The 23,693-nt window shown below is 51.6% G+C and overlaps 1 protein-coding gene across 2 annotated transcripts in view; it reads right to left on the minus strand.

The window, feature by feature from the left end:
- Positions 1-23,012, minus strand: part of RPS6KA1 (ribosomal protein S6 kinase A1) — a 37,208-nt gene extending 14,196 nt beyond the window's left edge. Inside the window, exons 1-3 of one of the 2 annotated variants that reach the window (XM_071767796.1) lie at positions 22,840-23,012; positions 16,816-16,860; positions 3,881-3,934 (exon numbers count right to left, since the gene is read on the minus strand). In XM_071767796.1, coding sequence (XP_071623897.1) covers positions 3,881-3,934; positions 16,816-16,860; positions 22,840-22,902 — 162 coding nt within the window. In that variant the 5' untranslated portion in view covers positions 22,903-23,012. Of the gene's footprint in view, positions 1-1,808; positions 2,251-3,880; positions 3,935-16,815; positions 16,861-22,839 lie in introns of those variants that run through there. The other variant, XM_071767797.1, reaches the window with a different exon arrangement.
- Positions 23,013-23,693: the final 681 nt, after the last annotated feature.

A 23,693-nucleotide genomic window follows, 5' to 3' on the forward strand; every position in this document is an offset into this window, starting at 1 on the left:
ACAAAGATTTTTTTTTTATGCTACCTGTTGTCCAGCTGTGCTTTTCCTCTGCTTCTTTTGAAACCAAGAGATCTGTGCAGAGGTTTCCTCTGAACCCAACCTGCTCCAGCCCCTCTCCTGGATGACCTGGACTCAACTTCTCAGTGCTACAGACATGAATCCTACTCAAGCCAGGAATCCCTTGGATTTTTACACCTCACAAGGGCAAGCCCAGGCTCCTCTGCACTTTGGTCCCATGTTATCCAGCATGAGATGTGGTCTGGTTGCTATCTGGACCTGAAGGCCAGCATTTATGTTCCAAAGGACATGAAACTCAGCTGCTCCCTGACCCCAGGACAGATGTGACCATCAGAAAGCTGCAACTCCAGAGTTTTTCCCCTTGCAGAGCTGGGGGGGGGGGGGGGGGGGGAAGGAAAAAAATCAGTTTTATTTTCTAGAAGTGTTCAGGTCCTTGGGTCTGCAACCCACAGAACCAAGGCAGCTTTTAAAAACAACAGGAACCAAGTTTCAGCTTCTGCCTCTCCTCTGCCACCCCGGCCCCTCCCCAACTTCCCAGCAGCTTTTTGGGGAGGGTGGCCCTGCCTGCTGCCCACGGATGTGGTTGCCCACCTGCCCTGAGCACCCTTCCCTTTCCCCTTCCCTTCCTCCTCTCAGACTCAGTTTTTCTCCAGAGGAGGCTTTGTTTCCACGTTGGCAGCTTTGCTCTCTGCATTATCCAGACATCAAGATTCAGCAGGGAAGGCCAAGTTCCCATGGTCCATCTCCCCCCCAGGAGCTCCATCCTGCTACCTGCTGCTCAGCAAACACAACCAAGAAAGCTTTTCTAATCCCTGTAACAAGTGTCTGTGCTCCAGGTGACCTCCCAGCTGCCACCTTCCACTTCTGCCATGGTTTGGAGGCTTAGTCCTGGCAGGAAGCTCAAGCTTCCCACTGCCAGCCAAGAGCTTGAGCAAGCATCAGCCAGGAGGGCTCCTTCGTGTTCTTCAGCTCTCCAAAAAGACCTGGGATGGGACCAGTGGAAGCTGTGGGCTTTTTCCCTCCCTCCCATCTTGATGAAAACACAAGAAACCAGGTGTACAGAGCACCAGCACTTCAGAATCCCAGACTGGTCGGGGTCGGAAAGGACCTTAAAGATCATCTCATCCCAATCCTCCTGCATGGAGAGGGACAGTGTCCCCTTGCCCAGGTTGCTCTTCAGGGAGAAACACCTGGAATGAACTCCTGCATCCACCTCTGAGCCACGTGCCCACATCCTCCTGCCACAGCTCTCCAGGATTTTCAGAGCTGGGGGAATTTCTTCCCCTTGGCCAAGAGCCAGCCCTGGCGTGTTCAGCTCTGAGGGGCTGGAGCAGTGACCTGAGGTGGGCAGAAATCTGCACACCCAACCTGCCAGCCAGACCCCCACCCCCCATCACCACACACACCTTGATCAAAAGTGCCACCAGCAGAGACACTGCTGTCAGAAAAGCTCTGAGAAGCCATCTGGCTCCTTGCTGCCACAAGGGAGGTTTCCTCCCATGGCTTCACCTCACAACTGAAGAGCCAGATCCCTGGAGATCAGCTCCTACAGCCTGTTCAGCAGCACACCAGAACAAGTCTCCAGCTCAAAAGCCCTGCATGCCACCAGGCTGCACCACAAACAAGCTTTGCTTCCACCCAGTTTCATCCAAAGGCACCATGAAACAAACCCTCCCCAAAGGCAGCAAAAAGCAAAGCAAACCAGTCTGCTCTCAACAGCCCCCCGAAGCATCACCCCACCTGGATGAGCCCCCAGCAAGAGAAGCAGAGCAAGCAAGGGCTGTACTGACCAGGGTGGGGAGTGGGCTGGGGGCTGGCAGGGCTTGGTGGCAGGGCTTGGCCCGGGGTCTCCTCTGCAGCCAGAGCATCACCAACGTGCAGATACGGGGAAGTTTGGGGTCCCTCTCCATCTTCCTGTCCCCATCACCAAAGCACAGCCCCAGGAACTGCCACCCCCACCAGCTCCTGGGGAAGCATGGATGGGTTCAAGCACTGATGGCTCCAAAAAATGCTCTGCTGGCTTCAAAGGAGCATGGGTGGGTTCCAAGGAAGCACCGATGGGGTCTTGGGGAAGCACCGATTGACTCCAAAGAAGCAGAGATGGGTCCTGGGGCAGAACAAATGGGTCCAAGGAAGCAGAGATGGGTCCTGGGGATCAGGGAGGCTCCTCTGGCTGCATGGAAACCCCACACTTGAGGTTGCTGGATGGAGATGCAGGTGGTTACAGCCCAGCTGGCAGATGCGCAGTGGAGACAAGAAACTTGGTCACATGGAGGAAGGTTCAGGCCCCAGCTCCCCAGCAACAGCACTTGTGGTTGGGGCTTTTTTTTTTTTTTTTTTTTTTTTTTTTCTCAGTTTTGCTTTTAAAAAGAAATCAATCTCACAGCTCCTTGTTCACCTTTGGGGTCCCTGGTTCAGACAAGATGCTGGCAGAAAACACACAGAGTCCAAGTAAAGTGACTTCCTCCTAGAGCTGCTTTGATCCCATGCAAGGTTGGGAGCTTTGGAGGTATTTCCAACTGGGGGAATATTCCAAGAAGCCACTTAACTCTTTAAAAAGGAAGAGAAAAACTTCTGAACAGTCCCCCAGAAGCCTGACACCCCCTGGGAAAGCTGCACAGCTCAACTGGGTCACCCATGATGGGGGTCAGGATCCATAAATCCCAGGGGAAATCCTCTGGCATTGCTAGGATTTCCATTTTATCCCTCGTTTGCTTTATGCTGAAGATAAAGAATCCTTACAGTGGATGTTGGAGTTACCTAAGAGCCACCCTGAGAAGTTCCACACTGAATATTTTTAAGAGCATTTCCAGTACTGACAGCATCTGCCCCCACTGCTGCTGGAGCTCACTGGCAGGACAGAGCAGAGATATTTTGATGGCTCATTCTGCCTCCTCCCCCTCTGTCCCTGTCCCCCTCTGACTTTTCCATCAAGTCAGGAGAGATGTTTTCTGCAGCAAGACCCCAGAGAGACAGGTAAGAAAGAAACCCCTTGAAATGAGTCAACGGCCCCCAGGCACCTTGGTGGTTACAAATAACCCCACACCTGACTTCTGCAGCCCTCCTGAGAGTGCAGAGTAAGAAAAGAGGATCTTGGTTTGGTCCCAGAGACACCACTCATGACTGCTTGGCCTCCTCTGCCCCCAGAACTTGCTCTTTGGGAACTGATAATGAAAGAACCAAATGACTTAACCAGAGGGGCAGCTGGGCCCAGCTCCACAGCAACCTCAGTAACTGCTGAGGTCCAAAGCAAGAAGGTGGAACAGCTGCTGGGCACGAGTTCCCCAGGAGACTCAGCTCATCCTGACACATCCTTCCTGCAGCCCCAGTCCCACTGAAGCAGCAAGTGGGCCCCAAATGTGCTGTCCAAAGCTGAGCATCACCTCCTCTGAGGAGCAGTGCAGGATGCAGCCAGGCAGCAGCTCTCTGCAGGTGGGCCTGGCAGGATCTGAGAAACTCTGTCCCCAACCCTTCTGCAAGTTGTCTTTTTTTTCTTTTGCACCCAGTGTGGGGAGAGCAGCCTGAGAAAAGCCATCAAAACCCACATCCATGACCCACACTGCCCCAGCACCATGAGAAGATCAGAAAGCCACAGGAGACACAAGTGACAGCAGGAAAAGGGGTTGGTGTGGGGTGGAAGGAGATGGGAGAAGTCAAGCCCAGGATGTCATGTGAGAAATAGCTGGTTCCTGGACCCACAGTCCCACCTGGCTGGGGGAAAGAGGGAGCAGTGGAAGGGTTTGGATTGCAGTGAGGTCCCTGGGAGCTCTGCTCAGCCCCTCACCCACGTGGCTCAGCCCATCATGGGACAAAATGTGAATTAAATGCAGGAGTCTCCTCGAGGTGTGCATCTGCATCTTACCTTGTCTGCTGAGTCCACCAGGTCTTTCTCTATCCAGGTGATATCTGATTTTGCCTGCAGGACAATAAATGAGCATCAGTACAGAGGGGCTGTGAAACTCCACTGAAGCTTTCCCAAGGAACTTGTTGAGTGAGACCAGAAGAGCTGGATACAGCCAGTGGTGCTGGTGTCCCACCAGCTCTTGCTCCTCAGGATGGGATTCTGAGCTGTTCTGGTGGCTCCAGGAGAGCAGTTGGAGCTGGGAAAGGCTTTGATCAACTCTGATGGGTGGTGGAGAAGGACAGAGAGCTGGCACGTGGTCATCTGTGCTCCCCAAGAAGCAGAACCACTGCCAAGGCCAGAGAACTGATCCCTGGCAGGGCTGACTTTAAAAATTTGGATCAGACTTTTACTCTCAGCTACACCTGGACAAACTCCCAAAGCATCTGATCTGGTGTCCTGGCTCTGCAGGGACCTTGGGCAGCCCCATGGCACTGGAATGGCCCAGGACAGTGGTGGAGTCACCTTCCCTGGAGGCATTTAAAAGGTATTTGGAGCTGGTCCTTAAGGAGATGGTTTAGTAGTTGACTGTGGTCAAAGGTTGGACTGGATGATCCTGATCTCTTCCAACCTAAACATCAGCTGCTCTGAGAGGTCCCCCAGCAGCCTCAGAAACTGCAGCTTCTGCTGCCTTGGGGACCAGATACAATTCTGGGAATGCTGCAGAGGAAGAGATGCAGAAGCATACAAAGGGAGCTCAGAAAAGAATTGCTTCTCAGCTCGGATGTGGCTCCTGCTCCCCCCAAAAAAGTCAAGACTTAAGGGAAGAAAAGTTTTTGCAAGGTCAGTCCCCAAGCATGCTGTATGTTAATGAACACACACAGGTTATCTATCACATCCAGGGACTCTCTCACCTGTTGCTTTTTTTTTGGATTGTTTTTTCAGCTAAGCCAAATTTGAATAGAAAAATCACCCCTCAAAAAAAAAAACCCCAAACCAGATTTGAAACATTTCCTCCAACAGGTTCAAGTCTTTGGCTGGGGGTAAAACTCCTGTGACTGCAGAGAGCAGGGATCTGAAGGAGCCTCGAGCTGTGACTTCTCCAGTGCCTGTCCCAACAATTTGTTTGGCAGCACCACAGAGCCCTTTGGTACCAGCAGCACCAACCAGGTGGGTGCCACGTGGGGCAAAGTGACCTGAAAGTAGGACAGGAGATAGGGAGAGGCCAGAGCAGGAAAAGCAAACCCTGAGGGAAGGGAGGAGCTGCTTGAAAAGAGTGAGATTAGTTAAGGCTTAACTGATTTTTAGCTCTGGAAGGAGTGAATCAGATTGGAGGGGCCCTCGCAGTCACCTCCTCCTCATCCTCCCCCTCCATCCTGCTGCCCTGGCTGGATGCTCAGGGGCTGGGAGAAGGTGGCTGTCCCTCTGCCACCGTGGGAAGCAGATGCCTGGGTGACACATCTACCAAAGCCACAACCAAACCCCTTCCTGAGTGCCCAAAAGTGATCTCACAAACCTCAGTGCTCCCCTCCCCACCCCAGGCATCAGCACCCACCCAGAGGGAAACCAACCCCTGCTTCACAGCTCCCACCAGCACCAAGCCTGGGATGGGGATGGATGGATTTCTTTCCCACAAGCAGGGATCTCTCTGCAGATCCTCACCCTTCCAGCACAGGACTGGGAGCCCCCAGCCATCTCCTGACCCCCATCTCAGGGGTGGCTGGGTTAACACAGATTCCTGAACCCCTGAGAAATGACATTTGCTGCTCCTGGAAAATCAAAGGACCCCCTTGGCCAGGGCTGAGCTGAGAGGAGGAGACAACTTCTGAACTTCCCAATGTCACCTTTCATCGACACAGATGGCTTTTGTCACCCTAGATCAGAGGCTGGGGCCATACCTGCAAGTTTTTGTTTCATTTTCTCCCCTAACATCACGTTCAAAACACAAGTCCCTCTTTCCTATTTCCACACCCCCCCTTTTTTTTTTTTTTTTTTTTTGAGGAAGGATTTTACAAGCCAGAAGCCAAGAGACAGGTTTGTTTTTGCTGGCGTTTTGTCACTTTGCTGGTTGAGACAGTCACATAGAAATGCAAAAAGGAAAAAAAGAAAAAAAAAAAAAAGCCCTGCAAGAGCTAGAAACAGATTACACTCTTGGCATTTCGCTTCCTATTCATCAACAACTAAGCAGAAGCTGTTTTAATTTCTGTTGCTTCAACACATGCTCTGGTCCCAAAACACTCCCAAAATTCTGGCAGCACCCAGGAGAGCCGCTTCTTAGAAAGCAGTTTTACAGAAATGCCTTTTCCACAGGAGAACTGAAGACTGGACAAGGAATGACTGTCCAAGCTCAGGCAATTCCCTCAGCTCCTCCTGTCCTGTAGAACAGAGAGCAGAGTCCTGTTGGCAGAGCAGATATTTTAGCAGCCAGACACTTGCCTCCCGGATCCTTGGTTTGCTGCGGAAGAGGAGCCTCAGCATCTCCAAAGCTTTCAGCTGCTATTCTCCCATACTTTCCAAGGTGGCTTCTTCTGAACCTTAGAGCACCCCGCAGCACCCAACCCCTCCACGAGAACCCCCCCAGTGACATCACTGGGATGTGTTTGGGGAGTTTCTGCTGAAAGGAAACTGTGGTTTCGGATGGGGAAATCGCATTGTGCGGCCACGGCTGCACAGCACCAGCAGGCAAATAAAAACCACTGAGGGGCTTTATGGGTGCTTAGGAATGGCTCTTTCCATCAGCAAATCTCACCAGGCTTTTCAAGAGAATCAGCACAGACCCCCCCTCGATGGTGCAGCCAGGAAAAAAGGCAGAGAAAGATCAATTTCAGTCCCCACACAGCGCAGCAACAAGTGATGGAGAGGCCAGGCAGCTTCCTTCCCCAAAGTTGTACAGCCCCAGCTCTGAGCAACACAAATGCTGAGTCCAGCACACATATTCTCCTTGTACTGAATTGCTGCTAGAGGGAAGGGGTTGGAAAAGGCAGCACATAAACCAAAGGAAGCTGTGGAGCTTCCAGCTGCATGTTAAGGGGCAGGCTGGAGGTCTAAGAGACACAGAGGCTGAGCCTTAAGCATCTTGAGTGAGTCTGATGCCTGTAAGGGAGAACAAAGATGCTTCTAAGCCTTACTGCATATTTTTGAAAAGCAAAAAAGTTGGCTCCTAGGAGAAGCAAGGTGCTGCTGTCTGAGCAGCTGGTGCTGGCACTGGAGTGCCAAGACCCAGCTGTAAACTCTGCCTGAACCTGATGACCTTGGCACGACAGTCCTAGGAGGCACAATCCCCAAAATCTGGGCACAGACAGTTCTCAGGGCCTGGTTTAAAGATGCTGGATCAGCAGACAAGTCCCAGCATCAGCTCCATAAAGCAGATTTGCCAGCCCTATAGATGCATCAGAATAATCCTTTGCCTCCTGCCAGTATCCAGTTACATCCCAGAGAGCACTGGGAACAGCACTGGGAGAGAAGCTCAGGGTTTCATCAACAGGAAGGTGATGGTGTGAAGATCTCAGAGCAGCTGTTATCACCTCAGAGTGCTTCAGCACTGGGACAGGTGCCCCTGTGCCAGACCAAAGGGATGTCCCAGCAGGGGTCTCAGTGTCTGGCTGCAGAAGACCCCAGAGCCCTCCAGCACAGGCTGCTCTTGGCCTCAGGAATGGCAGCTTCATGCTCCTGAGCTTCTGCATCAAGTTATTTCATGCAACCTCCTCCAGAGCAACAACCCCCCTGCAGGGCAGCATCTCCTGCTCAGAGGGAGCTTGAAATAAAATGGGAAGCAAGAGATGCCACAGCTTTGCAGAGGAACTGAGTTGGCTTTTTGCTGTTGTAAAGAGCAGAGAGAGGCAAAGAACTCTGTCTGGAACATTTGGTTGTTGGTGATTTTTTTTTTTCTTTTTTAAAGTGGTGGTTCTCAAAAAGGGGAACAAACAAATCAAAGAAACCTCCCCAGCCACTGCCTGTCCTCCTGCAAAGGCCTTATTTGGGCAAGGCTGAGGGTTGGTCTCCTTTGCAACCAAAGAATTGGCCAGAACCATGTCCTTTTGTCACTACTTCCTTGGTGCATCACCATGGTGCTCCTGGAAGCCCCCAGAACTGGCCCCAGCCTGAGAAATCCTGAGGGACACCCAGCCCTTCTCCTCTGGGCAAAGACAGCAAAGCAAAGGGCTGCAGCTTGAGCTGCTGACATCTGAACAGACCCACAGCCAGCACAGAGGGAGGACTGGACCTGTTTGGAGAGGAGGGATGGAGGGAAGGGATCTGTGTCTCAAGACAGAGCTGTTTCAGAGGAAGAGGAAGTGCTGCCCACAGCACTGAGCCCCCTGTACCTGCAGGTGTGAGCTCGCTCTGCTGCCATCCCCTGACTTCCAGGAAAGCAGAGTGGGTGATGCCAGATACCCCCAAGGAAACCTCCCCTCTGAGGGACACCTTGCCAGAGGTCTGAAAATGCTCTGGGGACCTCCTGGGAGCTGAGATGTGTCACCCTGTGTGCTGGGCACATCCTGCAGCTGGTGGGGTCCCTGTGTCAGGCACCAAGAGCAGGAGCCAGGGCAGAGCAGGGAGGTGATGCTGCAGTGGGTGTAGCAGGAAGGGAGATGTTTCCTGGCTTGCCACTCTCCATGGCTTCCAAAAGAAGTTGAAAATTGCTGTTAAAAACTGTTTTCAACAGTCCAGTCAAGCAGAAGGTTTTGTGAGATTCTACCCATTTCATGCAATTGCTGTGGTAAAAAAAAGAAACAAAAAACAACCCAAACCACAGCAAACCTCCTCAGAAAATGCAAGAGTATCACTGTGTCCCACTGCAGGGATGGGACAGGCTGTGTCACCCCACAGGGAGCCCAGGGGACTCTGCCAGCCCAACCACTGCTCCCCCTCAAGCAAACTCCAGCAGGTGGCACTCAGACCATCTTTTAAGTAAAAACATGTTCCTGTTCTGGAACAAGAGGGTGAGAGCCAAAAGGCTGCATTTCATCGACACCCATTTCATCAACAGCTCCTAAACCAGGGGGGATCTAGGATTTGGCTGAGGGTTAAGATTTTTCCTCAAGCAAAGCCTGAGGCTGAAGAAGGAGAAGACAGAAGGTGACCTCAGAGCTCCAAGAGAAGCCCTTCTGCTTCACATCATCCTTTGTGACCTGTTGTAACCTGACTCATTTAACCAGAAGCACCAAAATATCTGCTTTATGGGTGCCCTGTGGGATAGAGAGAGGAGGGAGGCTCAGGCACAAGCATGGTCCTTGCACTCCCCCCTCTTCCTGGCTCTCTCCAGGGGCATTTTGGCACCAGATCCTACAAGATTCCTTATTTTTTAAAATTTTAAAAAATTAAATAAAATCTCTCCACCCTTTCCAAGCACTACAAGCCACAGCTGGTCAGGATCAGCTGACAATGAGCATTTTGGGCTCAAGACACAAGCTCAGGCAAAATATCTTCCCAAATCCCAATGAGACTTCCCTCTGCAACCTGCACAAAGCTGCAGGAGAAGCTCTGGCAACCTCCAGGACTTTGCACCCAATGAACCAGAGATGCTGCAGGAGAGGAAAACACCTTGAACTGCCAGGAGATAAGGAACTACCTAATTAGGCAGCTTTTACAGAACAAATTAGTCTCCCAGTTAGAAAGCACAGAAGGCTCCTGCCCCCACTTCCTGCAGCCCCACGCACATTTCCCAGCAGGGAGGAAAGGTCCACTCAGCAAATTCAGAGCAACTTGTGCTTTGATGGTGGTAAAAAACAAGATACCAGAGTCCCAGGTTTTTGAAACAAAGAAGATACCTCTTGGGAAGCACCATGGTGTGGAGCCATCAGGGCACGGTGCAGTTCTGCTGCTTTCAATACAGAAGATGCAAACTCTTTCTCACTGAGTTAGAAAACATGAGGCTGGTTTCAGAATGAGACCCAGGGCTTGGTTGCTGCCCCTGGAGTTATTGTGGGATGTGGAAACTATTCTCTATCACAGGAACACAGGAATTCCACACTCCTCCCACAGCACACAAAGCTGCCGGTGCTTTTCGGGTCACAAGACACATGAAAAGTTTTCTGAGGACTTGGGAAAACCTTTGCTTGGTACCTACCAAGGTTAGGGGGAATAACCCAGCTCTCTGCCGACTTCAGGAAGGACACATGTGCAAGAGACACTGAGCAAAAAGTAATCCCTACTTTTCAGGGGGACTCTGAACTCCATCAATGTTAAAACAGAACCAAAAAGCACCCAGAATGCCCCCTGAGGGGGTGCAGGATGGGCACCTACCCCAGTAAAGCTCAGTTTCTCATTTAATACTTGTAGCAGAGGCTGTTTGCCCCTCTGTGGCTCAGCCTCCCCATTACAGGAGTTCAGTCACCCTGACCACCAGGGCTAAGATATTTTGCCCTGTTGCCCCTGAGATATGAAAAACACTGATTTAAGGAGACTTCTTTTGCTTTGCTCTATGCCTGGGGGAACCCCTGGGTTCTCCTCACTGCTGCACCCAGGAGTGACCCCAAAGGCCACCAGTGACCTGTCCTGGTGTGAAGCCATTTCCCTTCTGGAAGCAGCCACTGCACCTTCCTGATCCCCTGCACCTTCCTGATCCCCTGCTCCTTCCTGATCCCTGCACCTTCCTGATCCCCTGCACCTTCCTGATCCCCTGCACCTTCCTGATCCCCTGCACCTTCCTGATCCCTGCACCTTCCTGATCCCTGCACCTTCCTGATCCCCTGCACCTTCCTGATCCCCTGCTCCTTCCTGATCCCCTGCACCTTCCTGATCCCCTGCTCCTTCCTGATCCCCTGCACCTTCCTGATCCCCTGCTCCTTCCTGATCCCTGCACCTTCCTGATCCCCTGCACCTTCCTGATCCCCTGCTCCTTCCTGATCCCCTGCTCCTTCCTGATCCCCTGCACCTTCCTGATCCCCTGCTCTTTCCTGATCCCCTGCCTCTCCTGATCCCCTGCACCTTCCTGATCCCCTGCACCTTCCTGATCCCCTGCTCCTTCCTGATCCCCTGCACCTTCCTGATCCCCTGCTCTTTCCTGATCCCCTGCCTCTCCTGATCCCCTGCTCCTTCCTGATCCCTGCACCTTCCTGATCCCCTGCTCCTTCCTGATCCCTGCTCCTTCCTGATCCCCTGCACCACCCTGATCCACAACCAGGCCAGCCTGAGCTGTCTTGTTAAACACACCCAAGAGTGAGGAAATCAATACCACCATGTCTCAGAGAGCTTAGGGGGGCACAAAGAGCTCCCCCTGTTCAGAATTCCCAGAATCTCTGCTGAGCCTGAGGTTTCAAGTACCACTGAGGGATAAGAAACTTCCTTTTCCCTGTTCCAGGGACTGACACTTCCAGGCTGTGCCCTCAAGCACTGGCAAGGGAAGGTGCTGGGTTTCATGCTGCTGTTGGGAAAAACCCTTCTGCCTCAGAGCATTGTGGTGAGGAGATCAGGAGGAATTTCTGGGGGCAATGCCCCTGCCACTCTCACCTCAGAGGCAGCCCCAGGCACACAGAGAGTGGATTTTCCTACGGGAAAAGGTTCTGGGCAAGACAGGAATCCTCAGGGAACAGCTGGAACTCCTCCCTGGATGATTCCCAGCCTTCCCCAGCCCCCAGCAGGCAGCACAGTGCAACCAGGGGAAAAAAAGTGATTGTAGCTTCAGCTGGAGCTATGGAGGGAATTTACTGCTCATGTCAACATCAGACTTTGGCTTCCAAACAAAGCTGAGACTTGGAAAGCTGCAGGAGCTGCTGAGGGATTGCTGGAGTGTGCAGGAAGACTCCTAAGCCGGTACCTGAGCCAGGTGTGGAGCCAGTGACCTCCCAGCAAACCCAGTCATGGGGGCTCAAAGCTCCCAGTTGCCCTGGTGGCATGCTCCAGGGTTCCAAACCTACTCAGACCTCTTGAAAAGTCAAATGTGAATTCTTTGGTTTGAGCTCTTTGGTTTGAGCTCCTCCTCAGCACCAACCTCTGCTGCTGGCCCTGGCACAGAGGGAGCTGCCACCACCCTGTCCCTAGAGGTGATGGCTCCAACATCCCTCTGGAGCTCTGTCCTTGCTCCCATTTCCTTGTGGGTCCACAAAGACCTTGACCTCAGCAATCCTGTGCCCTTGGCTCCCCAGCTGAGACAATCAGGAGAAACCCAGCTGAGGAAGATGCCAGGCACTGCTGTGGGCTCAGCAACTCCCTTGGCTCTGATGAGGAGATGGGTGACACTGGTTTCCTCCTGGTAAAGCACAGACTAGAAGATTCAAAATTTTTTTTCCCTAGTAAAAGAGGCTTTCTGGAGACAGAGCTTGAGTTTCTACTAACCCACAAGGGGGATGGAAATGGAAGAGAAGAAACTGGAGCTGTTTTGATGGGTCAGCACATGTGGGAGGGCTGCTCCAGCACTGCAGACTCTGCTGCATTCCTCCTGTGCAAGTCCTGTAAGCTGACCCCTCTTCAATTATTCATTAGAGTCTGCAGCTCAGAGACTCTGCTCCTCAAACAGCCATTTATTTGTTGGGTTTTTTTTTCCTTTTCTTTTTTTAAGAGCTCAGAAGCTTGCTGCTAACCATCTCCTGGCCTTGCCAAGGACAAGGAGCAAACACTCCAGCAGGAGCAAGCCAGGCAGCTGTCAGGCATGACATTAAAACCAAACCTGCTTGATGCCAGAGCAGCCAGTTTAGACCAAGAGCTTTACCCCAGACATCCTGAGCAAGGTGAAGGTCAAAAGAGAACTGATGGCTGCAGCCAGGCCCTGCAGCACGATGGGTTCCCAGGCAGCTCTGTGCCATGCTCGAGGTGTTCTGCTCCCACTGGGTCATCCCAAGTCCTGCCCAACAGACAGAGGATGAGGTGAGGTAGGTACCTCTCTCCTTCTGAATCCGAGTTGTCCACTTGTCAGGGAGAGCAGCAGCAGCAGCCCTGCCAACACACCAGGTGCTTCACTCCAGTGTTTCACTTGTTTGTTTGCAACTCCTTCATGCTAAGAGGCTGCTGCTGTTGCAGGACCACAGCACTGGACTTGAACCAGATTTGCCCTCAGCCTGGGGCTGGAGGTCCTGAGCAATGCTGAGAGCCCTCCAAACCCTGGGCACACAGGACTTGGATCTTTGGTGGCCAGCAGGTCTGTGCTTTCTTCCTCCCCAACCCTGATGAGAAGGCACTTCGAGCTTCCCCTCTAAGCACCCACTCAGGGATGCAGCTCCAGAGGAGACAACTGGCAGTGGGTGTTCTGGCAGCCTTCAGCAAGGGGCACAGCAGGGAGGCCACATCACAGCTGGTGGGAGCAGAGCAAGCCCCTGCTCCTGTCTCAAAGGTCTCTTTTCTGGTGCAGAGCAGAGCAGGAACGAGCAGGTTTCTCATTCACTTCCCCAGCTCTCCCTGCACACTGTGATTATCACCCAAGAACAAGCTGCTCAGCACTCCCAGCCTCACCTCCAGAGCGAGTGGGCACACTCAGCACTGCAAACCCACTCCTCTGCTCTTCATTATGAAGTGATTTCACTAATTGGGTGTTGTACTTCCCTGCATAATTCCTCACACTTGGCACCTCTGGGGAGCACGAGCTTGCCCCTCAGCCAAGCTGGCTGCAAAACCCCAATTACAGGAGGCTCTGTTTTTTTCTCCTGAATTCAAGCCCTCTGTTGCTGCTCCCCAGCAGAACAAGGACCAACCTTCAGCCTCCCAGATAATTAACATCTAAAGAACATAGGAGAGAAGGAGGTTCATTATCTACAGAGCAATGCAGTGTGCTGCCCATTAGCTCCTGGGGCAGAGCAGCTTTGGAGATCAAGGCAAGAGACCTGAGCAGCACAGAGATGCAGCTAAGGTTGCACAAGAGATGCTTCTCCTGCTGTCAGCCCAGGCTGTGACAAAGGAAACAGAAAGGGAAGAAGGCAAGCTCTGAGATGGAGCAGGTACCAGGAGAGCTGTCCTGCTCCTCTACCACCACCACAAATGTGAAAGCTCTTCTGAGCTTCTCTGCTCAGCATCCTGCAGATCTGTGCTGCTACAGAACCAAGAGCCCAACTTCTTCCAAAAGGCAACATCAAATTTAAGCAGAGCCAAACACCACCAGAGAGGAGAGGAAAACAAAAGAGTAATCCTTGTACCTCTCTTTGCCAAGGCTGGATTAGCAACCTGGGCTGAAAGACTGTCTGCCAGATTGCCAGCTCTTACAGCAGGAGCAGAATGGGAACATCCAGATGAGCAAGGACTGGGGCACAAGCAACCTAGGACTGTGCTAGGTAGTGGCAGGAGTGGGTTTAGCTTGGAATTCCTATGGAATGCTGTTGGGACAGCCCTGACTGCAGACCCAGGCTCCTTTCCTCGTGCTCATGTGAAGGGAGCAGACGCTCCCCACAGCTCTGCCCAGCTTGTAGGATCTCGCCAGCATCTCCAAGATACTCAGATAAACACACCAGGGCACATTGCTTGTAGGGACTTGTGTACCACACTTGTTCTTTCAAAGCTGGGAACCCGTGCAGGAATAAAAGCCACAAGAAGTTATGAAATGCACCAGCTGTCTTCAGTAGGAATCTTGAGGAGCTGCAAAGGTGGTTGCAAACCATGAGATCACAGCCTGCCTGGTCCAAATCATCCCCTCACTACCCCTGCACTGACCATTTTATCGTGTTTCACGCCCAAAGACCCTCATGTGCAACAAGGGGTGAGAGCATGATGGAGACATCAGTCTCATGCTACCAGTTGTAAAGTTGCCAACTCTTCTGAGGAACTCTTGGGATATCCTCCTTTGCAAAGTGTCTTTGGTTATTGCCCAGGCAAACCACGACTGTCGTTTTGGCAGCATCCTGCTTACAGGGACAGAGAAGGGACAGCACTTCCGTGGGGATGCAGAAAAATCACTGCAGCTGCTGCTCGAGGCTGTTTTCAGTGGAGATCACAGAATTAGTTACAAAAAGAGAGCAAGTACAAACCTAGACTAAAGGTTTAGGCCTAAAGGTGTCTCTTTCACACCCAGCCAGAACAGGAGGGCACTGGAAGAATCCTGAGCAACCTTCAACTTGAGAAGAGCCAAACTCAGACGTTCCCTGCTGCTCACTTCTTTAGTCCTTGCTGTAGGGAGAGCCAGTGCCAGAAGCTGCTGCTGAAATGAACAGCAACCCACCTAGATTTTCAGTGTGCTGCCTACTTCCCCCATCTACAACATCCCAGAGTGCCAAAGTCTGCCCTGAAGGAATGTGTTTACAGGAGGGATTTTTGGTCGTGCTGGTACCAAACGTTCCTCGTACAAACTTGGAAAAGGCAAGGGAAGTTATTTCAGGAGTGTGTAGCAGGGCTCCACGTGTCCAAAAGTTACCCAAAATGGGATTGTCAGACACCACTCACAGGCATTTTGGCCACGGTGCCTCAAAAGAGTGCAAAGCAGGACATCTGCACACAGGACACCTGCACGCAGCTCCTGTGGTTGCCCTGTTGTGGGGTTCCTTGCCTGCTGCTCTGCTCCAGCTCCCCAGCTGCCAGGAAGACTTCACTTCCCCATCCCACAGAGGGACAGACAAAGCAGCAATGGGAACCCCAAATGTTTTTTGGCCTCTACTTCATGGCTTTTCTGTGGGGCTCCATCCAGAGGTGGAATCAGGCAGGGTTTGTCTCAGTGATGTCCCTCCAAGAAAATAAAACATCTTCCACTATTTTCAAAGCAACATCCTTCAGCTGCTTTTATGAGAGGGCAGTTTAGCCAAGTATTTGAAGATGAAAGAGGCAAAGCCTCAAGTCTTGGAAGCTCAGCTGGCATCCAACCAGAAGAGAGATTTTATTTTTTCTCCCCCACGCCAGAGTTTTAGGCACAGTGAAGAATTGTAAAACCCTGATGCTCAGGGGAGGGAAGTGCACAGCCTCGTTGACCTGAGTTCATCTCACTCATGCCAGATTCCTTTGCAGGCCACTGGAAAAGTGCCAGTCCAGCAACAGGGACAGAAATGGACAACAGGTAGTTAAGATGCAACAGCAATGCTAGAAGCTCAGCAAGCTCCTGGTGAAGCACTGGCTGAAAAGCAGACAATGGATTCAGGTTTAAATTTTACTAAAAATACGATGGTAACCAACTGGGAAAACAGTCCAAGAAGCCCCCGTGGGCCTTAGCACAGACAATGATTCAGAGAAAGAAACTGCTACAGGGCACCTGCTGAGAGTAAGGCACAGGACAAGCTCTTGACAACCTGTTCAGCAAGGTCTCCCAAGCCAAATTAAACATGTTGTGTCATTCTTCATGGCTATAGTATCAGAAAAGGAAATCCTGAAAGGCTTATGATTTCAAGGCACTGATATGGCTCTTCTGTCCTGTCGTGCAGGACAGAGAAGCACAGGCACAACTAGGGAATATCCATGGTGACAACATCAGTCCTTGGTCTTGTACTTGGAGAGAGCTCACGTCAGAGAAATCAGTCTCCACCATCGTGGTGCTCATGTGTGGGGCAGGAAGAGCTTTAGGTGGCTGAGGAAGATCCAGCAGATTAAGATCCTTGCCCAAACCATGGGAGACAGCAGCTCAGTTCCCTCTGCCATTCCCTACTGATGGCCAAAGGGACCAAAGTGAAGCCTCTCCCAGCTCCACCAAGGTGAGAGAATAAACAGATACCAGGTATTTCAGCAAGGGCAGCGGTGCCAAAACCAGCAAATACTCCTGTACTGCTCATCCCATCTGGCAAGATCTCAACACAGAGAAGGGTGTAAACACAGCACTGAAACACCCTGGGAGTTTGTGCTTCTCTGCTGCTGCCTCCAATCCATCTCCTGTGTGCTGGACTCAGAGGGCTCTTTGGGAAACTTTCCAGACACATTTGATGACCAAAGGGATGAGAAGACAGATCTGTTTCTCTTCCCCTGCTCCAGTCCCTCACACTGCCACACACACTCATCCAGATTACAAAGCAGCAGCTTACAGGACTTAAAAATAGCTGTCCCTGACCCACTGCCCAAAGGCAGCTCCCACCCCACACACAGCTCAGAGAGACGACAGAGAAAGAACCCCAAAGCCTTTTTACCTTGGCTGGAGGATTCCCACCTTCTTCTGGAGCAACCTGCCCATTCTGCAAAGGAAGAGAAGTTGCCATTAGCCAGGCCTGGGATAGCTCCTCACCCCCCTCTTTATAAAGCCTGTTGGCTTTGAGAGCCCTTCACACAGGAGAGAGAGGGGAGGATGCCACTTTTGGGCATGGTACAAGACAGCTGAACACTCCCCATGCACCACAGGGATACTTTCTGCCAAGGAAAATTAAAAAAAAAAAAACAACAAAACATGTTTAAAGAAAAGTCTGTCGTTCCAAGTCTGTTGTTCTGGTAGGAAGTTTTTCACATCAGATCAATTTAATAAAAAATGTGAGTTACTTGCAGTTTGGAAATCTCAGCTCTTGTTTGACCCAAAATGGGATAGATAACCAGAACAAAATACTTACCAACTAAAACTGTAGTTGCCCTGTACTAACAGTTTACCAGGCACAGGGATGAATTGGGAAAAAATTTAAGTGCATCCAAAGGAACTTATATCAAGTCATTTAGGAAGCTGCTTGTAAACTGTACTCAAAACATGCCCCACAGCTGAAACTGGGGCTGCTCATACACTGACCACCACTCAAGGGGCCACCCCTAGCACTCCTCAGGTGGGGGTCCCCAGGGTGGTGGGTGCAGAAGTCCTACCCTCACCAGCATGAGCTGCAGAAACAGCTCCAGGGACACAGCCCTGAGCTCCTCCTGGCACCACTGGAAGCCTCAAGCAGGGGAGATGAACACAAGCAGTCCCAGGGTGCAGCTAACACCCATCTTGGAAGGAGGTTGGCTTTAATATGAGCAGTTATCAGTTAGTTATTACCCCGATACCACTGCAGGAAATCTGCTCTGCCTGCTGGGCTCCAGGCCACCTTGACCCAGCAAACCCAGCCCTCTGTACAAAGTCCCAGCCAGTGGTGACCTGGGCCACCCGGAGCAGCACTGCCTGGTCCTGCTGGGCACTGAACCAAAACTGTGTCAGGTTCAGCCCTGCACCTTGCCTGGAGACAGAGTGGGAGCAGAAGCAGGTCAGACTTACTTAGAGACAGATAAGCAGAGCAGGATAAGGATAAGCAGATACAAAAAGTTTTCTACAGACTGTGGAGACAAACAAGAGCAAGATTTTGCTTTGACATCTATTCGTGCTACAGTCTCAAGGCTCCAAACATCATGGAATTCCTCTGTCTCTCTGAAAGAACAAGGCAAATTTATTCACTTCCCTTCAGGCGTTGTGGTCCAAAAGCAGAGTTGCAATCTCAGCCTCGGATGCCCAGTTGAATGTCTGGGGCTTAGAGCCTCCCAGGAATTGAACACAAACAACATCAGCTCCTTCCCTGGAGAAGCAGGGGGACACCAACCTGACATCTGTCTGTGGACTACACTATCCCTTCCTCCCCCTTGGGCCAAATTTAAGTTACTGCCTTTGAACACAAAGCAAACTTTGCAACTGTTGATCATGAGTGAACTTCAGAGCTGCTGAGAAAATCTCCTTTTAATGCTGCACTTGCTTTCTACAACGTTCCCTGAGTGCTTCCAGGTTCACACTGTTCTGCTTCCCATCACTGATGGCTTTAGACCCCTTGGTGACTGCTTCTGGATAGTTCATGTTAAAAGGTGTAAAGCCAAAGAACTAAATTGAAGCACAAGTTCAGTTTTCCACAAAAAATAGACCAAAGATCCTTGAACTTAGGACTCTGCCCTCTCACCTGCAGCACCTCACACAACAGCCTTGTCCCACCACCACAAGGAGTACCATCACTTCAGAGTGCTGTCTCCTTGGCTCCTTATCTCAAGGAACACCTATCCTACCTACTGCTGCTGGCAGAAATCCATCCTACCCGGGGACAGAAGGGAAGTGGAAAGAAAGAGACTGATATCCAGTTTCCTGGGCACAAAGGTCCATGAAGCTTGTGATGAAACAGTCACTTTCTCAAGCTGGCAAAAGGCAGATGCACAAGGAGAGAACTGCAGCATTTATAGAGCCAAGTGCTTCCCTTCCACCCCAGAGCAAAAGCAGAGCTGCTTATTCCCTCCTGTGGAATTCAAGAGCCATTTGCAAGCATCCAAGATGGAAACACAGCCACAGCTCCAGCCTCCTCCTCACCTCCCGAGACAAAATGCAGCCGTGCACCACGTCACAAGGAGAGCTCAAAGTCTGTGGGTTCCTTGCTTTGACATTTTTGTCTTTAAAAAACCACTTTATTCCTGCCCTCCCCCTGCACAGAGTATAGTGGGTGCATGTGTGTTTGTCTCCGTGCCAGGTACTCTGTTAAGACACATTGTTCTTGGGGATGGAAAGGAGCCTCCTAAATGTCCTGCTCCAAGAGCATCCCCAAAAATCTCCTGGCAGACAGCAACCAGGCAATAGCTGCTGCAGGAGAGGCAAAGCTCCTTCTCCTACGTGCCCAGGGCAGTGAGGAGCTGATGAAGCAGGGCTTGGGCTACCAAGAAGGCAATGGTGTGAGCTTCTCTGGGGGCAGCAGCCTCTTCCCTGCAGCTTTCCTGCCAGAGCTGCAGAAACAGGGATTATGGAGCTAAGCTGATGGCACGTGGAGTGACAGCCTGGCAGTGAGGGCACCTCTGGGAGAGTGACAGCTAAAACTGTCCAAGGGAGAGTGCAAAAAACCCCTCTGCACACATGTTGCTCTAATAAGTTTGCCTAATAGCACGCAAAAAACGTTGACTGGGAAACAAGTGAATTCGGTTACACAACTGCCAGCCTGGCTGAATTTGGGAGATATTTATCTTAGGACATCTTGCATTTTCAATCCCTTTAATTCCACATAATCTGCAGCACGGGGAGCAATTTACAGAACATGCCAGTTCTGATCTGAAATCAGGACGAGTCACATCTCTGGCAGGACCTTGCTCACTCCTGCTGCCATCCAGGGCTGCAGCTCTATAGTTAGCACCATCAGCACACGCCATCCCAGATTATCCACAGCTTTGAAAAGCAGCCTGCTGCTATTTCTGGACCTCTAGGCTTTGACTGGTCACTTCTGAGATGCCCATTTACATCCCAAGAACGTCCCAGGTACCCAGAGATGCTCCTTCACCCAACTTTGATGAACCCTGAAGCGTTCCAGCAGGAAGGAGTTGGGGAAGAAACCCTTCACCCCAGAGCTTCTGCCAGTTTTGACACAAGAACATGGCATTTTTATTATTAAGTGGAATTTATGGATCTTGCCTATTGCAGCTCAGAGAAAGGAAATTGTTCTGCAAAAATAAAGCTCAAAAAACCCCCACCTAGCCCAAAGAGACCGAGGAGTCCCTGCACAAGGTGTATCAAGGACAGAAGTCACTTGGCTTCTTCCCCTATCTTTTGATCATTGTTTTATGCATTGTTCAGCTAAGATGCTTGAAAAGATAGTTCTTCCTGAACAGTTCCTGCTCAGTAAAGTGTGATACATCCATAGAGGCAAAAATAATTAGCTTGAAGTGGTTGGGTTTGGTGTAATCCCACGTCAGTTGTGTTGCTCTATGTTTGTGTAGCAAGACAAGAATTTAAAGGGCCCAAAGCTGATGACAGCATCCATCACTTGGGCAATGAAGTCATTTGACTCCACTCTATCACTTCCACTCTGCCCCAGCCAGGCTTTCCTGCTAGGTGAGCAATATTCTGAATAATATAAGAAGCAAAGAGAGCAGGGGAAAAAAAAAAAAAAAAGGTTTTGAATTTAGCTGAGCCCCTAGTACAGAGGGATTTAAATCTCCTGCAAAGGGTCAGTGACCCACTCTCACCCACTCCTGGGTGTTTGCCCAGCACAGCTCCAGGCTGAGCTCTGGTGGGCCAGGAGAAGGGGCACCAGTTGTAACCTGTTCCCAGCTAAAGTTGGCCAGCACTCCTAGAGCATAGTGGAAAAAAGAAAACCCAAATCCCTTAACAATAGGACCGAAGCCTCTGTCAGCACGGTGACAGCATCTCTGCTCTGTGACTCAGAAGGCAAAGGTTGGAGGAAGTTGGTTTCCAACCTGGATGGCAGTGATCCCAGGGCAATTTACGTAACTGCAGTTCTAGAAAAGTCTCAGATTCTCGGTGGTGCCACCCTGCCCAGGGGAGGTGAAAACTTTCTCCTTGGGCCCCTACCCTTGGGGAATTTTTAACCTCTCGATGTGCAAAACTCACCCCGCCCCAGCTCAAGTCCCTCTCTGCTGTTTGCAGCTTTGCTGTTGAATCTCAGGGAACCCTCTAAGGTCAGCCCAGGTTAGAGGTGAAAACCATCTGTATTATTATTCCCCTCCCTGGAATCAAGTGCATGGATCTGCTCACCTCAAAAGAAAGAACTGCTCGAGTCCCACTTGTGATCCTGAGGTGTAAAAAGACTGATCTGCAGAAATGTCACCTGCAAGAGGCTCCTGACCCTGACCTGGAGCTCTGGCCAAGGGCAGGCTGGAAAAGGAGACAGCTCGGGAGCCAGAGGCAGGCCCTCGGGTAGCAGCTGACAATTAACACCTTAATTCCTAATGCAGTGGGGAAAAGAGTGCTGGCTGCTGCCGGGACCTTGGCTGACAAACACACACGACCCCCCCAGCTGCTTCTGCTCACAGAGATCCCGTGATGCTGCCCCTGCCAGGCACCTGGGAACCCAGGGATTAAGTGGGAAAGGGATCTCCCCCGCGGCACAAACCCCCCTGGGCACCGAGTTCCTTCCCATTAGGAATCTAATTGAGTTTTCTGCCTTTCCAGGCCACTTTTTTTTTTTGCCTACCAAATCCCTTCTCCCAGCAATAACCTACACCTCGGCTCTGGGTGCACGGTGGGGTTTCAGGAATGGTGCAGGACTTCCCTCCTCTCCCACCTTTCAGCACAAAGCCCACCCTGGTGTGACCCAAGCCATGCTTCAGAGCAGGTGCTCTGCACCCACCACATCTCTGTGCCTCCAGTTTGGCACCCACAGCCCGGGCAGAGCCTCTGCACAGCATCCCAGCCCCATCAGGGGGGCTCCAGGAGGGTCTGGATGATGAAAATTCGGAAACCCTCCCCTCTGATCAGCTGCAGAGCACCCTGCTGTCACCTCAGCAGTGAGGAAACCTGGCTCCACTCAAGGCAGAGGGCTCTTAAGAGGCAATTTTAAACAGGAATAAGCAAATGTGACTGATTAACCATCCCAATGTCCCGAGGGATGGCAGAGTGTGATAGCATCGAATCTAGCCAAAAGAAAAATGGGAAAACACCAAGGGCTGAGTAAAGCACCTGGGACAAAATCCCTACCATCCCTCTGCTCTCTGCCAGAGAGCTCCCACTTCCAATTTGGATGAGAAGATGTTTAACTAAAGAGTGCCAGAGCTCACAGTGCCTCAGCTGGCTGCTCTGCACCGGGTGAGAACTGCTCCGAGCTGTCCCTTTATTCTGAAATGGCTGTGATGCAACCCTGCAGATGTGGACAGATGTTGTGTGCCGTCCTGCCTCAGAGCTCTGAATTAGGAGAAAAAAAGAGGGAAGCAGGAGGGAAGAGCTTACACACGGCCAAGACACAGGACCTTCACGGGAGTTTGAAACACAGAGAGCAGGTGGGGAGGGGGATAGTGAAAAAGCACCCAAATCCACAATATTTATTCCCTGGGCTTTCAGCCAGGACCGTTTTCCTCTATCATGGAACCGTTTGGATTGGAAAAGCCCTTTTAAGCTCATCGAGTCCAGCACTGCCAAGCCCACCACGTCCCTGAGCAGCACCACATCTACCCAAGCTTTTCCATCCCTCCAGGGATGGTGACTCCACCACTGCCCTGGGCAGTCCCTTGATGTCTCAGAGAAGATTTAGGAGCACGCTGCTGAATAATCAAAGCTTGCAAAAAGCAGTCACGGAGCTTGGAAACATCAATTACCGAGCACCGGGGCAGCCCCCCCGGCTCCGGCCGGCTACAAATACAGCCGTGAGCTACTGGAGAGGGGGAGGGGAGGGTGCTGCTAAAATCCCCACCAGCACCAAGAACCCCCCCCTTCAGCCCCTCCACAGCCCTCCAGGACCGGTGGCTCCTTTGTTCCGTGCACACACACTCCCCCCACCCCAAACCCCGCTCACCTCCGTATCCAGATGCACCAGCTCCATATTGGGCCAGGGTTCGGCTAGTTGGGCAAGCGGCATGCTTGCCCGGTGGGGTTGCCCCAAGGGCGAGGGTTTAGGGAAGGAAAAGGGAAAGAGGCGTCGGACCAGCCGGTTTCCCCCCCCCCGGGTCCGGCCGGGAGCGGCGGGGAGGAGCGGGGAGGAGCGGGGCGGAGCTGTGTCCCGAGAAGGGCGGGAGGGAACGGGAGGAATCTCCCGCAAACGGCGTGTGTGGTGTTTATAAAGGGACAAAGATCAAGAGTTGGAGAAGAGAAGGTTTGAAGGGAGAGCTCGAAGCACCTTGCAGTGCCTGAAGGGGCTCCAGGAAAGCTGGGGAAGGACTTTGGACAAGGGCGTGGAAGGATGGGAGAAGGGTGATGGCTTTAAACTGGAAGAAGGGAGATTGAGGTTGGCCACGAGGATGAAATTCTTCACCCTGAGGTTGCTGAGCCCCTGGCCCTGGTTGCACAGAGAAGCTGTGGCTGCCCCATCCCTAGAAATCTTCAAGGGCAGGTTGGATGGGGCTTGGAGCAACCTGGGCTGGGGGGAGGTGTCCCTGCCCATGGCAGGGGGTTGGAATTTTAAGGTCTGTTCCAACCCAAACCGGTTCTGGAATTCTGTGATCCTGTAGCACACACACATCCCTCTGTGGGGAGCGATCTGCTCCCTGCCAGCTGCACCCTTCCCTTAAGAAAATTAAGATGCAAACAGATCTTAAAATTGCTGGTGGGACACAAGGTGAGAGGGGCTACTCACTGTCTGATCGTGACTGGCAAAGAATCCTCAAGGCACCAAGGATACCAAAAAACAACTAAAAAATACACAGCACCAAC

The sequence above is a fragment of the Heliangelus exortis genome, chromosome 24 (genome assembly GCF_036169615.1).
Source record: "Heliangelus exortis chromosome 24, bHelExo1.hap1, whole genome shotgun sequence".
In the NCBI taxonomy this organism is placed as follows: Eukaryota; Metazoa; Chordata; class Aves; order Apodiformes; family Trochilidae; genus Heliangelus; species Heliangelus exortis.